The sequence below is a fragment of the Lepus europaeus genome, chromosome 18, assembly GCF_033115175.1.
Source record: "Lepus europaeus isolate LE1 chromosome 18, mLepTim1.pri, whole genome shotgun sequence".
NCBI classification, from domain to species: domain Eukaryota; kingdom Metazoa; phylum Chordata; class Mammalia; order Lagomorpha; family Leporidae; genus Lepus; species Lepus europaeus.
The window spans coordinates 14,331,458-14,346,870 of NC_084844.1; the positions used below are offsets into that span (position 1 = coordinate 14,331,458).

A 15,413-nucleotide genomic window follows, 5' to 3' on the forward strand; every position below is an offset into this window, starting at 1 on the left:
TCTGGAAGATGGGAGGAGCCCCTCCTCTGCCGTGAGAAGGGCCCCCAAACCCAGGAGATGGAAGGTCAAGAACTCGGGGCAAATGTCACTGGTGTGAGTGTGTGTGTGTGTGTGTGTCTCCCTTGTAAAGAAGCTAAACAAAGGGATTGCGTTCAGCGGTCCCTCAGGAAGTCCAGTCATTTCCTGAGGAACTCCCAGCCCAACCCAGTCCTCATTGTTCCCGATTTCCAGCAATGGCCGCCATTACCTGACCAGCACCACAGCCGGTCTCTGGTCTCTCCGCAGGCGCCGGGAGACCTCGTCAGAGTGCTTTGTGCTTCCCGTGGAGCAGGTCTCTCGTCCGTGGCCGGCCGGGCGCATCTTGTGCCCCAGAGGCATGGCCGGAAGGCAGAACTGAGCGAGCCAGGCAGATCTCGATCTCAGTGTGCAGATGGTGCGGGGCCCGGCAGGCACCATGCGGCTCGGGGCCCTGCTGGCGCTGCTGCTCTGTGAGTTGGACCCCGTGTCCCCTTCGCGGTAGCCTCGGGAGCTTGGAGCTCCTGAAATCCAACTCTGTCTTCTCTCTCTTCCAGGTTCAAGCCTCGAGGGTCAAGAAAACTGTAAGTGGTGATGTCGCTGCACGGTCGGGGTGTGTCTGTCCTCTGAGAACGCTTGTCCATTGCTTGGGTTGAGGTCTGGAACCATTGAGAAATTTAATGCATTTTGGCATTTTTAGAACCCAAAGCCCATCTCAGTGTTCTAATCAGTGCTTGCAAGGCTGTGTCTGTTTTTCTGAACCCTCCTGGTGGATCCCTGCTGGGTTAGCCAGGTGAGAAAGAAGGGAGCGGGAGCGAGTCTGCGATTGTTGTCGATTGTTGTCACGTGCGACTGTAAATTGTTGCTTTTCCTATCCCACCCCAGTGGTTTTTGGGAACAAATAAGATACAATCCACTTGTGGATCTCAGTAAGGACCGGCATGGTGTGCAGGGCTGCTGCCCTTTTTCTCCCGAGTGATGGGTAACAGCAGCTGGGTCTCACTTCCCATCCGCTTGTGGGGCAGAGATAGTAGACGGAACCGCCTGTCTTTGAAGTCTGGTTTCTCCTCCGCATTGGAGGTGCCTTTGAGCGTTCACCCTGGGATAAGAGAGGCTTGTTCTGCTTCTGCCGAGACCACGTGCGGGAGACGGGAGAGGGCTCGGCTGGGTCTGGGGGCTGTGAATGGAGGGAGACTGTTGGTGGAGATGGGTGGGGTAGATTCTTTGTGTCATAAAAATTCAGAGGAGACAGAGGATGGTGGGAAGCAGGGTAGCAAGATTCACTGGGGTAGCGCATCCGTCAGAACGGGAGGAACGGAATCAGAGAGAGAGAGAGGGTGCCCAGTCACTCGGACTGGGGAAAGCAAGGTTGCACGGTTTAATGGAGAGAATGCACCTGGCAGGCCAGGCGGGCGGCTCAGCGGAGAGCTGAGAGCTGAGCGTGCAGTCTGCATTCAGGCAAGGCATGACGGGGTGCAGCAAATTGGCTCTGTGCAAGTGAAGTTCATGCTCAAGGCTAGCTGGTGGGGCAACGGCTCTGAGCCGTGGCCAGCACAGGAAGGGCCATGTGTGGCTACAGGGAAAGCCAGCTCCCTTGGGCTTGGACCCCTATAGCAAGCAACGGTGGCAGCATATCCTTCATCTTCCTGGCCGTGTGACGGAGCCTGCAAAGTGACCCAGTTGTCCCCGGGCGAGCCAGTTACCCGTGTGGGCACTGACCCTCCACTGCTGGCACCTGGCAGTCTGCCTGGAGCCACAGGCGTGACTCAAAACTTTAAGAGCCATTTCACTTTGCCTCTTTATACTTTTTTCCCCAATCTGTAAAATGGAAATGATAACTTTTATGGAGTGAGAGCAAGGTTGAGATTAGGAAACAGAGAGGACTCGGCCGCTTGCTTGAGCTTAGTAGAAAATGACAGTGAGGGCACCAGGACTAGGACCATCCTTGACCACCAATGCAGGCACAGTGCCTGCCCCACCCTGTCTCCCTCTACCCCTCCAGCCCGTGTGCCCCAGCTCTTGTCTAGTTCCTGCCTAGTGCTTTGCACTCATCAAGACAGACCCCAGCTACAACCCACTCCCCGACACTGGGCAGGGTCTACCCTGGGAATGGCTGGCCAGGGGCTGGGACCCTGCTGCCCTCCTTAGGCCACACAGGACCTCCTCTCTCAAGTCCCCCACCCCATTAGCCTCAGGTGCTGACCTCAGCTCCCAAAACAGTTGCCTGCAGGAATTTCCCACCCTGGCTGGGGCCCATCCGCCTCCCGATCCCGCCTCCCGCCCATCCACCCTCAGCCGGTCAGACCCCACCCACACCCCAGCCTCCCGAACCAGGACCCCTCAAGCCCCTCACACCCATACGTTCAACAAACACAGCAACTAAATCTTACTTCCTAGCGCGAAGAAGCCCTCCCGACCCACCCCTCCACTATCTGTGTCCCTGTCCAGCCCCTTCCTGAGAGCAGCGTGGGGCAGCCCCACACCCCTGCTGCAGGAACTCTCCCTAAGGGCGCACCCGGAACCTCAGTGGCCAAAGGCAACAAACCCTTCCATCCGGGCTGGCTGGACCCCAAGCCTCCTTCCTTAGCCTTCTAGCTCCTCTTGTAAGTTTTTCTCTTCCCTCACTTCTCCCAGGGAGACTTGGGGACTTGTCTCTGGGTCTGAACCCCAGCCCAGACTCCCTTCGTTTACCCTGTCTGGAGCACAGGGTGCCCTTACCTGGCCCAAGTCCAGCCTGAGCCGCAGGCCCAACGCTGGGGCCAGTGCAGCTTCCCCCAGTCATCTTACAGACCCCACGAAACCCGCTGCTCCCCGGGCAACCTTGTTTGTCTCCTGGATCTTTCTCTAATTTAGCTGGTGGCTCCCATGTCCTCCTGGGAACCCCCTCCAGGAAACTCAGCTTCTGCTTTTTATTCGCTCCCACGAGACCTTCGCAAGGTGTGCTGGAACATGAACAGTCTACGGCTCGCGTCTACTGAATCCAGCACATTCGCAATGCTGTGCACCCCTCACCACCATCCAGTTCTAGAACATCTTCACCACCCCGGAAACAAGCCCCCCAGACCTGCTCCAACATCCTAGCGTCTGTCTGCCCCTTCCCTCTTCCCCACTGCACCTGCCTGCTCCGGCCTGGCTTGTCCCCAGGGTGGGTGAGGCCCTCCACTCTGGTACCACCTGGGTTGGAGGGGAGTGGGCAGAGATGGGAGGAGTGGAGGGGGGAACAATACAGGGCATGAGACTGAACTGAGCTCTTGAAAGAAGGCAGGATAAAGGGGAAATTCTGATTTTATCTACTTTTAGGGCAAGGAGCTAGAATGGCTGAGGCTTATGCCCCTGTTCCATCCCTCCTGGCTCCTTGGGCCCTGGTGGGTGGGTTCTCCTGCCTGGCTCATGCCCACAGGCCCTGGTACATGCTGTGCTGCCCAGCTCATGACCCTGGGCCCTGGTACATGCTGTTCTCCTGCCCTTGGCCCAGCGGGCTCCCTTCAAGGGTCACTTCCTCCAGGCTGCCCTTAACCTCCTCTGGGCAGCCCTTCCTCTCGGTGCTCACCGGCGTCATTGGACGCCAGTCATCTGGAGCTGCACCGTCTTCACCGGGCAGCACAGATTCTTGTTTAGCCCGTAAACCCAGCGCCTGGCTTAGGAGCTGGACAAATGGCTCAAGGATGAGAACTTGGGCTGCACTTGGAGATGCTCGAGATTCAGGAGAGGAGAGGGGCCAGTAGGTTCCGCGCTGAGCGCAGGAGTTGCTCAGGGACTCCCAGTAATTTTCCTGCCCCCCCCCCCCCATCTCTGAGTCATTTCCAGGTTGAGGGCCAGGTGGCCGGCTGAGTCACCATGCCTTATCTTTCCAGGGAGCATCAGCCCCCCACTGACTGGTGGCCTTGAGGTCAAGGATGCGGGCCCCATGGTTGTAGTATTTGGGGATCTGGCCTGTGGTGCCTGGGTGCCTTGTCTGTACCATGGCAACTGGGCAACTTTGGACCCTTCTCCATCAACCTGCAACCTTCCTGGTTGAAAAGATCTGGACTCCCGGGCTGTTCCACAGCCCCTGCCTTTGTCACAGCGTTTCCGAACCTTTCCGGGGCTCAGTAAGGAGAGCTGTGGGCCCTCTCTCCAGAAAGACACCGTTCCTCCCACACATGCGCCTCCCAGGGAACCAGGACCCCAGACTGAGCAGTCAACCCTGCTTCTATGGTGACTGAGCTTGGCTGTGTGTGGAGAGCTGGTTTACAAGGAGGAAAATGTGTTCTGTATTATTTAGAGAAGAGTTAGATAGAAATTTTTCAAGATAGTTTGAATGGCTTATTAGCTACCTACTGCACCTTAACAAGTTACTGCAAAACTTAGTGACTTGCGATAACAACATAATTATTTTTGTTTGTGTTGTTGCTATTTTCTTCACGAGAATGTTTGTATATGTATAATTTTGTGGCTTCCTTTGAGGAAAATATATATAACAGGAAAGGACTTTTAATGACACACATACATTTATTTATTTGTTTACTTGAAAGGCAGAGTTTCAGAGAGAGGGAGAGATAGAGAAAGAGAAAGAGAGATCTTCCATCTACTGATTCACTCCTCCACTGGCCACAATAGCTGGGGCTGGGCCAGGCTGGAGCCAGGAGCCAGGAGCTTCCTCTGGGTCTCTCACATGGGCGCAGGGGCCCAAGCACTTGGGCCGTCTTCTACTGCTTTCCCAAACGCATAAGCAGGGATGTGAATTGGAAGTGGAGCAGCCAGGACTTGAGCCGGTGCTCATATGGGATGCTGGTGCTGCAGGTGGCAGCTTAACCCCCTGTGCTACCACACCAGGCCTGAGATAACATATTTCTTAATCTCACACAATTAGAGTCAGGAATCCAGCAGTGACCTTGCTGTGTGCTTCTGGCTCAGGGCCTCTCACGAGATTGCAAACAAACTTGCTGAAGGTGATCTGAAGGTGGCGGGGCCCAGCTGATCTGCTGCTAAGCTCCCTCACCTGGTGGGCCTTCCATGGGGCTGCTCATGGCCCAGCAGCTGGCCTCGCCCAGAGCTGGTCATCTCAGAGGAAAAGAGAAGGATTGCGATCGAAGCTGCACCATCTCTTGTCACCTCATCCCAGAGGTGACCCCCCAGCACCTCTGCAGTATTCTGTGGGTCATTATGAGCAGCCGTGGTGGAGTGGGTGACCACATACAGGTGTGACAAGCAGAAGCCAAGGACCACGGGGCCCTGACGTGAAAGCTGGTGCCAGCCAGGGGCTGGTGGTCAGTGGTGGTAAAAGCTAGGCTACTCCTTTCACTGCCTCCAGCGAATGGCACCTTGGGTTAAGACAAAGAGCCGGAGCTCCAATCTGGAGGGATTTTATGCTTTTTCTTCCTCCGTCTTGTGCTCCTGTCCCCACTGTCGGTTCCAGCTGCTCAGTGCTGCTCCTCCTGGGGCATCAGTTAAGCAGATGCAGGAGTTGCCTAGGGATAGGCATTTGGCCTAGCAGCTGATCAGCAGCCAGGGGCACCTGCATCCCATACTGGAGCGGCTGGGCTGGAATCCTGGCTTTGCTCTGGTTTCTAGCTTCTTGCTAATGTGCACCCTGGGAGGTGTCAAGTGGTGGATCAAGTATTTGTGCCCCTGCCGCTCCTGTGGGTGAGACCCAAATTGAATTCCTGGGTTCTGCCTGTGGCCTGACCCAGCCCTGGCTGTTGTAGGCATTTGGGAGGTGAACCAGCGATGGGAGTGTTTCTCTCTCCCTCCACCAACCCCTCACCCCTGCTACCCCTCTGTCTCCAAAACAAACAAACAAACAAACAAACAAAAAAAAACCAGTTGCTTGGCTTGGGCAGGAAGCCCTCGACCCCTCCCGTGCTCTCAGCCACCTTGGCCTGGTTATTGTTCCTGGTAAAAATGCCAGGAAGGGCAGGTGCCAGCGTTCCCATTTTGCAGGAGGAGACGTGGTGGCTCCCAGAGTCACCCACAAGGACCGCAGGACCAGGGCTCTGTCTTCTGTCTCTGGCCCTGTGTGCCTGCCAGGGGCCTGGCCAGCCAGGGGGACGCCACTCATCCAGGACCAAGACAATCAAGCAGTGCAGTGACTCTGGTGGGGCCCCCACAGGGGGATTAGGGAACCTGGGAGTCTGCAGACGTCCCTGTAAATTAACCCAGAAATTTTAGAACTTGCTTTTATTTGGAAATTTTCCCTGGAAACGTAGAATGGAGATCCAGCTTTTAGGCTGTCCAAAGTGGGTTTTGTTTCTGTGACAAATCTAGCCAGCATTTCCCAAGCCAGGTGCTGGGAATTGTGCTTCAATATTTAAACTCGGGTTCTCTTTCACACTTACTATTATTGGGCCCATTGTGTGGATAAGCAAACTGAGGCTCAGAGGAGTTTTGTAACTCGCCAAAAATTACACAGCTTGCTGGTAGCACAGGGAGGATTCGGCCCAGGTGGTCTGGCCCTATACACTTCATTTCTGTGCTCCATCAACTCCTGGTAGAATCACGGGACCAAACAGCGTGGCTCCCTCAGAGAGAGGCGGTACCGACAGGTACGGGAGGATGCCCACCTGTCCCTGAGGGGGAAGACTGTGGGTTCGTTTCAGAGCGATGGCTGCTCAGGTGTTTTTGCTGTTGTTGTTCAATCGATGGCTCAGAAGAAAGGGGCAGGTGTGGACTGTTGTGCTCATTTTATTTTTTAAAAGATTTATTTTATTTATTTGAAAGAGTTATAGAGAGGTAGAGACAAGGAGAGGTCTTCCATCCTCTGGTTCACTCCCCAGATGGCCGCAATGGCCGGAGCTGCGCTGATCCGAAGCCAGGAGCCAGGAGCTTCTTCTGGGTCTCCCACATGGGTGCAGGGGCCCAAGGACTTGGGCCATCTTCTACTGCTTTCCCAGGCCATAGCAGAGAGCTGGATTGGAAGAAGAGCAGCTGGGACTAGAACCGGCGTCCATATGGGATGCCGGCGCTCAGGCCAGGGTTTTAACCCGCTGCTGCGCCATAGCGCTGGCTCCTGTGCGCATTTTAAAATCCTAGACATTTAAAACATTTTTAAATCCTAGAGACAAATGCAAAAAAATTTTAAAGGCTTACCATTGTTAAAAGAGAGGGAAAAAGGGCCAGTGTTGTGGCATTCAAGGGATCCCATATGGGCACCGATTTGAGTCAGCTGTTCCACTTCTGATCCAGCTCCCTGCTAATGCACCTGGGAAAGCTCCTGGCTTTGACCTGGCCCAGCACCAGCCGTTACTGCCATTTGGGGAGTGAATCAGCAGATAGAAAATGTCTCTCTGCAACTCGGCCTTTCAAATAAGTAGAATAAATCTTTTAAGAGAGAGAGAGAGAGAGGTATTGCCAGTATCTCTGGCCAGCTAGCTAGCTATACCTCTTCTTATTCCAAAAAAAATGATTTGTGACTACTTATTAAAAATGCATTGTTTAGTGTAAGAGACCATCAATAAGCAAGTCAAGATGAAAGGAAAGAAAAGCCAACACGGCGGTAGCCCTGTAGCACACAAAAACGAGTTGCAAAGCTGCTGGAAGCAGAGGTGGAACTTTGGCCTCGTGTTTCTCAGGAGCCAAAGCGAAAAGGGAAAGCTTGCCCATCAGAAAGTCCTTGGAGTCCACAAAGCAGAAGTGAGTTGGCTGTTCCCCATCTTCCTGGTGCTGTGGGAATCAGCATCCCAAAGACATCCCAGACTGTCAGCTTCCGTAACACAATTTCTTTGTTTAAAATTTTTTGATTTATTTATAAAAAGAAGAGGTGAGAGGGAGAGAGAGATATCTTCTGTCTACTAGTTCATGCCCCAAGTGCCCACCACAGCTGGGGCTGGGCGCCTGGGTCAATCCGGGTCTCCACATGGGTACAGAGACCCAACTATTCTCACCCATCATGCGCTGGCTGCCAGGGTGCACACGGGCAGAAGCTGGGGCTGGGAGTGGAGCCAGGACTCGCACCCAGGCACTCTGACATGGGATGCACGTGTTCCAGGCGAGGTCTCGGCAGCTGCACCAGACACCCGCCCCGCAGTTCCTGAGAGCCTTGCATCTGTCTGCCCGGGCGGCCGTAACAAATCAGCACAGGTGACTCACACACGGAAACTCATTTTCTCACAGTCCTGGAGCTGAAGAGTGCAAGATCAAGTAATGCTGGCTTGGTTCCTTCTGAGGCTCTTTTGCTTATGTGGTCTTCAGTCTGTGTGCTTGTCCCAGTGTCCCTCTGTGTCCAAACGGCCTCTCAGGAAGACACAAATCAGGCTGTATGAGGGCCCACCCTAACAGTCTGGTTTAGACTTGGTCACCTTCTTAAAGACCTTATCTCCAGGTCCAGTCACATCCCAAAGCCCCAGGGGTTAAGGTTTCAACCTAGGAATTTACGGGTTGGGGGGACGCAGTTCAGCCCATCCAAGCTCCATGCGCTCCGTGCCAAAACTTGGTGACCGCGAGTCTTTGAGGGACCATGACAGGTGGACCAAGGATACAGAGTTCTGGAGATTTCCTTAAGGGTGTCACAGAATACTGCAGAGTCCCCGTGGCCCTCGATACGGATTGCAGCTTTTGAGCCTTATCTGGGCTGTGCGACTGTCCTCCCCCACTGTGGCCTACAGCAACCTTGAGTAAGGTCGGCCCTGGAAGGGCCAAAGCCTGTGTACCGAGGGCCACCTCTTGTGTCGCAGGACAGAGGGAGGAGCCGACTTTTTGTTTGTACTCACTTGTATGTGTCTAAGGAGACTCTGGCTGGAGGGAGACCCAAGAAACGAACACTGGTAACTTCAGCAAAGGGAGGTGGGAACTCGGTGGGTGGGGGTAGGGATGAGGAAGAGACAGTCTTTACGTTGTTATCTTTTTTTTTTTTTTAAGATTTATTTATTTATTTCAAAGTCAGAGTTACACAGAGAGAGGAGAGGCAGAGAGAGAGAGAGGTCTTCCATCTACTGGTTCACTCTACAGATGGCTGTAACAGCCAGAGCTGTGCCGATCCAAAGCCAGGAGCCAGGAGCTTCTTCTGGGTCTCCCACATGGGTGTAGGGGCCCAAGGACTTGGGCCATCTTCTACTGCTTTCCTAGGCCATAGCAGAGAGCTGGATCGGAAGCGGAGCAGCCGGGTCTCGAACCGGCGTCCATGTGGGATGCCGGCGCTTCAGGCCAGAGCGTTAACCCGTTGCGCCACAGCGCCGGCCCCGCATTGTTATCTTTTTCTGTTATTTTCCTTTTTCTTTTTTGAAAAATGTATTTATTTATTTGAAAAGCAGAGAGACAGACAGACAGCACTCCCATCCACTGGTTCACTCCCCAAATGGCTACAACAGCTGAGGCTTAGCTAGGCTGAAGCCAGGAGCCAGGGACTCCATCCTGGTCTCCCCGGTGGGTGGCAGGGTCTCACGTATTTGAGGCATCATCTGCTATTTCCCAGGTGCATTAGCAGGGAGCTGGATCGAAAGTGGAGCAGCTGGGACTTGAGTGGGCGCTCTGATACAGGATGTCAGCATCGCATGTGCAATACAGCACCTGCACCCCTCTGTATCTCAATTCTACGGAATTAGATTGACTATAATCCTTGGTTCGTAACACACTCTCATCTTTGATCCATACATAGTCACCTTTTGTTTTATCCCAGCCCCCAAAATATTACCAATCCCTGTGTGTCTCCCTGTGTGCTCCTCCCCCCACCCCTCTCTCCTGGACAGGGACCACTATGGGGATGTCTTTACACTAATCTTTATCTCACCACCTTTCCACAATCAGATTATTTCAGATTACCTATCCGTAGACTCTCTGGGGTTTTTACAGAGACTTCATATCATCTGTCTTTGGATGTTTTGAAGCATTTAATTTCACTATCCACTCAACAATTTAAATAGTAAATTTCAAAGCCTGTGATTGCTTTATTCACGCTTCATGGTGCTAGGTGAAGTATGAATAAGGCAGGAGACTAACAATGTGGACCAACACACAACTCTCAATCCAGTCCTGATGCCAAATAGATAGACAGATAAGTGAATAGATAGATGTGGATAGATGGATAGATGAATGGATGGCTGGATGGGTGGATGGATGAATGAGTGGATAAATGGATAGATGGGTGGATATATAGAAGGTGAGTGAATGGATGACAGACAGATGGATAGATGGACAGACAGAAGATGAATGGATGGATGGATGGATGGATGGTCTTCTTGAGGACAGGAGGAGACATGTAGGGATTTGGGAGTTTCAAGAGGCTGAACACACCTGATTTTTGGGACATAGGCTTTACATACATTTCCCCTGAAACTTTCCACACATCATTCATTCTTTCTAGTTCATGTACAGACCACAAGATTCGGAGAGTGAATATTTTATAATGCTGGCTAAGCCAAGATCACAGCATGGATAATAGAAGAGAGAGGGCTGGGATGTTTTGAGGTACAGCTAGGGGCATCACAGGGACCCCTTGTGGGCTGCAGGAGGACCCATGGGCAAAATCTTCAAAAAATAGGCCAGTCCTGGTATTCTCTGAGGCATGGACCTAAGTCCTGATCATTCAGCATGGTCCAGAACCTTCTACCTTGGAAACTTTTCATAGCAATGGCCTACCACCCGCCAACTGGCAGCCAAAATCATGACAGCAATTTAACCAAACCAATACGTTGAGTTTGTTTGGGGGAGCATCTGTTTTTAAGTGATCTGTCTTCCTATAGCCTATTGCTGTAAACTGGTCTCCAAGTGTGACCTCTGCTTAGTTCATTGCCACGACGACCTATCCAGTGATGCAGCCCGTGGGTTTCTAGTTACACCCACCTATCAACGCTGGAGGACATCAGCTGCACTGGTCGGCAGCCTGGTTTCTGGGGTAGCTGGTTGAACATGGCGGCTGCTCTAGGTGCTTGATCATCAAGGAGAATGTGTACGCTTTGCTTCTCAGCGGCTGGTGGGGCAGGAATCAGGGGTGACCGCTCAGAGGGGCTTCAAGTCTCCTCCACCCTCCAGTGAGGCCGCTGAGCCCATCAGATGAGAAACGCCAGCCAGGACTGAGCTAATTTGGGCGGGTCTGTGTGGGGAAGCAGAGCTCCTGGGCACGTCCATGTGGCTTTGGAATGGAGGCAGCTGCTGTCTGGGCACCTGCGGTGCTCGGCTCTGTCCAGGGTGCTTTCTGGCTGCTGTCCTGCAAGTGGCTGATGAAGTAGCACTGTCCCCCTTACCAGAAAGCTCAGAGAGGTCACGTGCCCAGGGCCACGTGTTGGTGTTGAGACACAGTCCCATGCTCCCTCCAGGGGCCCTCCTTGTCCCACTCAGCCACCTTGTCCTGGTGAAAATAGGAGCAGCTGAGTGCCCCATTGCACACACACAGTGATTCTCTGCAGGCTCTGGGACCCCTGGCCACATCCGACGGGTGATGGTCGCCGGGATGATGTTCCTATGGTAACAAGCGTGTCTGCCTTCCTTCCCTCTGCGCGTAGCTTTCACCATCAACAGGGTCCACATGGAGGGGCTGCCGGACTGGACGGTGCCGAATGGGCAGAACCTGACCCTGCGGTGCCTCGTGGACATCAGCACCACCTCGCACATCCAGCCTCAGCACCGCGTGCTCTTCTTCAAGGATGACGTGCTGTTTTACAACGTCTCCTCCACGGAGAGCACCGAGAGCTTTTTCATTCCCCAGGCCCGGGTCTATAACTCTGGGACATACAAGTGCACGGTGATTCTGAACAACAAGGAGAAAACCTCTCCGGAGTACCAGGTGTCGGTGAGAGGTGAGTCCCTGGAATCCGGACACGGGTGGTGAAATGTCAAATGAACGCTAACACTGGGCTTGCCATGCGTCTGTCCCACATGAAGACATCGGAGTCTGGGACTGGCATTGTGGTGCAGTTGGTGAAGCCACCGCCTGTGACGTCAGCATCCCATATGGGTGCTGGTTTGTGTCCCAGCTGCTCCACTTCTGATCCAGCTCCCTGCTAATGGCCCCAAGAAAAGCAACGGAAGATGGCCCAAGTGCTTGGGCCCCTTCTTGCCATGTAAGAGACCCCAATGGAGCTTCTGGGTTCTTTGGCTTGGCCCAGCCCTGTGACCATCTGGGGGAGTGAAACAGTGAGTGGAAGATCTCTCTTTCTCTCTCTCTCTTTCTCTCCCCCCCACCCCATCACTCTGCCTTTCAAATAATTAAAATATACCTTTAAGAAAACAAACACTGGATTGTGCACTTCTATTTTTTAAAAAGATGTACTTATTAATTTGAAAGAGCTACATGAAGTCAAAGTTATACACAGAGAGGAGAGACAGAGAGATCTTCCATCCAATGGTTCACTCCCTAAATGGCCGTGACACCAGGGCCGGGCCAGGCTGAAGCCAGGACCTAGGAGCTTCCTCCAGGTCTCCCATGCAGATATAGGGGCCCAAGGACTTGAGCCATCTTCTACTGTTTCCCCAGGCCATAGCAGAGTGCTGGATCAGAAATGGAGAAGCTGGGACTCGAACCAGCGCCCATGGGATGCCGGCACTACAGGCGGCGGCTTTACCCGCTGTACCACAGCACTGGCCCCATAGAGAAAGTTCTCTCTCTCTCTCTCTCCCTCCCTCCATCTCCATCTCCATCTCCATCTCTCTATCTCTGCCTCTCAGAGAAATAAATTAAAGATATTTTTAAAATCCTCGTCAGTAAGGGGACGAGAGCAGTCACCCGTCTTGGGGAGCTGCTGAGAGGGGCAGAGGTATGCTGGGTAGCACGCTCAGCTGCCTGTCCAGCCTTAGTGAGTTCTTGGTAAAAGGAAGTGTGTGGTTTCCCTTGGCATTGCAACCACTTCTCTCGCATCTGTGTGTTCTTCTGCATCACGAATCTTGAGTGGAGGGACACTGTTGGTCTACTTTTGTGTCCTGGACAGGGAGTCTGGCTCACAGCAAGCACTCAGTAAGCGGCTGTGGGCTATTATAGTCAGTCCTAGTTTGTGGGGGCCTTTAGTAAGTGCTAATGATGATCCCAGTAATACAAACACCTGCTGGCTGCTTTTTAATTTTTTCTTTAAACTATCAGTTGGGAATTGGATTGTATCATCTTCCCAGTGGGATTACGAACCATTGCAAGTACCAACCACATCCTGAGCATTTTTTTTTTTTTGATAGGCAGAGTTAGACAGAGAGAGAGACAGAGAGAAAGGTCTTCCTTCCATTGGTTCACCCCCCAAATGGCTGCTACGGCCGGCGCGCTGCGCCGATCCAAAGCCAGGAGCCAGGTGCTTCTCCTGGTCTCCCATGTGGGTACAGGGCCCAAACACCTGGGCCATCCTCCACTGCACTCCCGGGCCACAGCAGAGAGCTGGACTGGAAGAGGAGCAACTGGGACAGAATCCAGCGCCCTGACTGGGACTAGAACCCAGGGTGCCGGTGCCACAGGCGGAGGATTAGCCAAGTGAACCGCGGCGCCAGCCAATGAGCACATTTTATACTCTCCAAAGTGCCTGGGTCAGTGTCTGGCAGATTCATACCCAGTAATTTCCTGGTGGGTAGCAGTGGGTGTTCAGGGGATGGAAAGGAACCCTAGGATGGGTCACCCACAGTGACCGCTGCGGGAGGCCTGTGCCGCATGATCACATGGATACTAATAGCCTTTCTCTTTCCCCAAAGGAGTGCCCAATCCCAGGGTGACGCTGGACAAGAAGGAGGCGATAGAAGGCGGGTTTGTGACGGTCAATTGCTCCGTCCCAGAGGAAAAGGCCCCGATACATTTCATAGTCGAAAAACTGGACCTCGATACAAAGCAAGTCAAGCAGAAAAAAGAGAAGACTTCTTGGAACCGGAATTTTGTGACGCTCGAATTCCCCATAGAGGAGCTGGAGCAGGTGTTAATATTCCGATGTCAAGTCAGCATCAGGATCATGTCTGGGACCCACCCGGAGGTCTCCGAATCCACCAGGAGTGACCTGGTCACTGTGAGAGGTCAGATTCTGGCTCCCTTCCCATCATTCTTTGTGGCTTCCGGTTTGGTTTGGAGAGAAAGTGCCCAGAACTGGAGAGCAGCCGGCCCTCGTGGCTGGGGCTGCTGTCTCCAATCACTTTAAGTCAATACTTTTAAAACATACTTTTTTGGGCCGGCACCACGGCTCAATAAGCTAATCCTCCACCTAGCGGCGCCGGCACACCGGGTTCTAGTCCCGGTCGGGGAACCGGATCCTGTCCCGGTTGCCCCTCTTCCAGGCCAGCTCTCTGCTGTGGCCAGGGTGTGCAGTGGAGGATGGCCCAAGTATTTGGGCCCTGCACCCCATGGGAGACCAGGAGAAGCACCTGGCTCCTGCCATCGGATCAGCACGGTGCGCTGGCTGCAGCACGCTGGCCGCGGCAGCCATTGGAGGGTGAACCAACGGCAAAGGAAGACCTTTCTCTCTGTCTCTCTCTCTCACTGTCCACTGTGCCTGTCAAAAAAAAAAAAAAATACTTTTTTGGCCGGCGCCGTGGCTTAACAGGCTAATCCTCCGCCTTGTGGCACCGGCATACCGGGTTCTAGTGCCGGTCAGGGTGCCGGATTCTGTCCCGGTTGCCCCTCTTCCAGGCCAGCTCTCTGCTGTGGCCCGGGAAGGCAGTGGAGGATGGCCCAAGTCCTTGGGCCCTGCACCCGCATGGGAGACCAGGAGAGGCACCTGGCTCCTGGCTTCGGATCAGTGAGATGCGCCGGCCGCAGCGGCCATTGGAGGGTGAACCAACGGCAAAAAGGAAGACCTTTCTCTCTGCCTGTCAAAAAAAAAAAAAACACATAGTTTTTTTAAAAGCACATACACACACTCACAGACACACTGCTTTATGCTCTGCTTTGTCTTGTTTTAAGATTTATTTATTTATTTATTTGAAAGAGTTACACAGAGAGAGAAGGAGAGGCAGAGAGAGAGAGAGAAAGAGAAAGAGAGGTCTCTCATCTGCTGGTTCACTCCCCAGTTGGCCACAATAGCCAGAGCTGTGCCGATCTGAAGCCAGCAGCCAGGAGCTTCTTCCAGGTCTCCCACACAGGTGCAGGGGCCCAAGGACTTGGACCATCCTCCACTGCTATCGCAGGCCATAGCAGAGCTGGATTGGAAATGGAGCAGCCGGGACTAGAACCAGCGCCCATATGGGATGCCGGCACTGCAGGCAGCGGCTTTACCTGCTATACCACAGAGCCAGCCCCATCTTTGTTTTTGAAGTGTCCATGGTAACACAAACCAGGAACTTGTCCTACTTTCCTGAAGATCCTACACCCTGGTATCTGACTCATATTTTATAATTCAGGGTTTTTCAAATGAGATAGGTCATGAAATCAATTTAGGGAGTCACGACTGCCAGCATTTGAAAAAAGAAAATGGAATACAAGGAGACTTCAAAATGTTCATGGAGGGACCAGTGTTGTGCTACAGTGAGTTAAGCTGGCTGCTTGTGATGCCAGCATCCCATATGGAGTCCTGGCTGCTCCACTTTTGATC

General features: G+C 53.2%; 1 protein-coding gene across 4 annotated transcripts in view; it reads left to right on the forward strand.

Annotated features, from left to right (window-relative positions):
- Positions 1-246: 246 nt before the first annotated feature.
- PECAM1 (platelet and endothelial cell adhesion molecule 1) overlaps positions 247-15,413 on the forward strand; it is a 51,643-nt gene continuing 36,476 nt past the window's right edge. For all 4 annotated transcript variants that reach the window (XM_062215811.1, XM_062215812.1, XM_062215814.1 and 1 more), the window contains exons 1-4: positions 247-488; positions 573-599; positions 11,430-11,723; positions 13,591-13,902. In XM_062215811.1, coding sequence (XP_062071795.1) covers positions 431-488; positions 573-599; positions 11,430-11,723; positions 13,591-13,902 — 691 coding nt within the window. In that variant the 5' untranslated portion in view covers positions 247-430. The remainder of the gene's footprint in view (positions 489-572; positions 600-11,429; positions 11,724-13,590; positions 13,903-15,413) is intronic.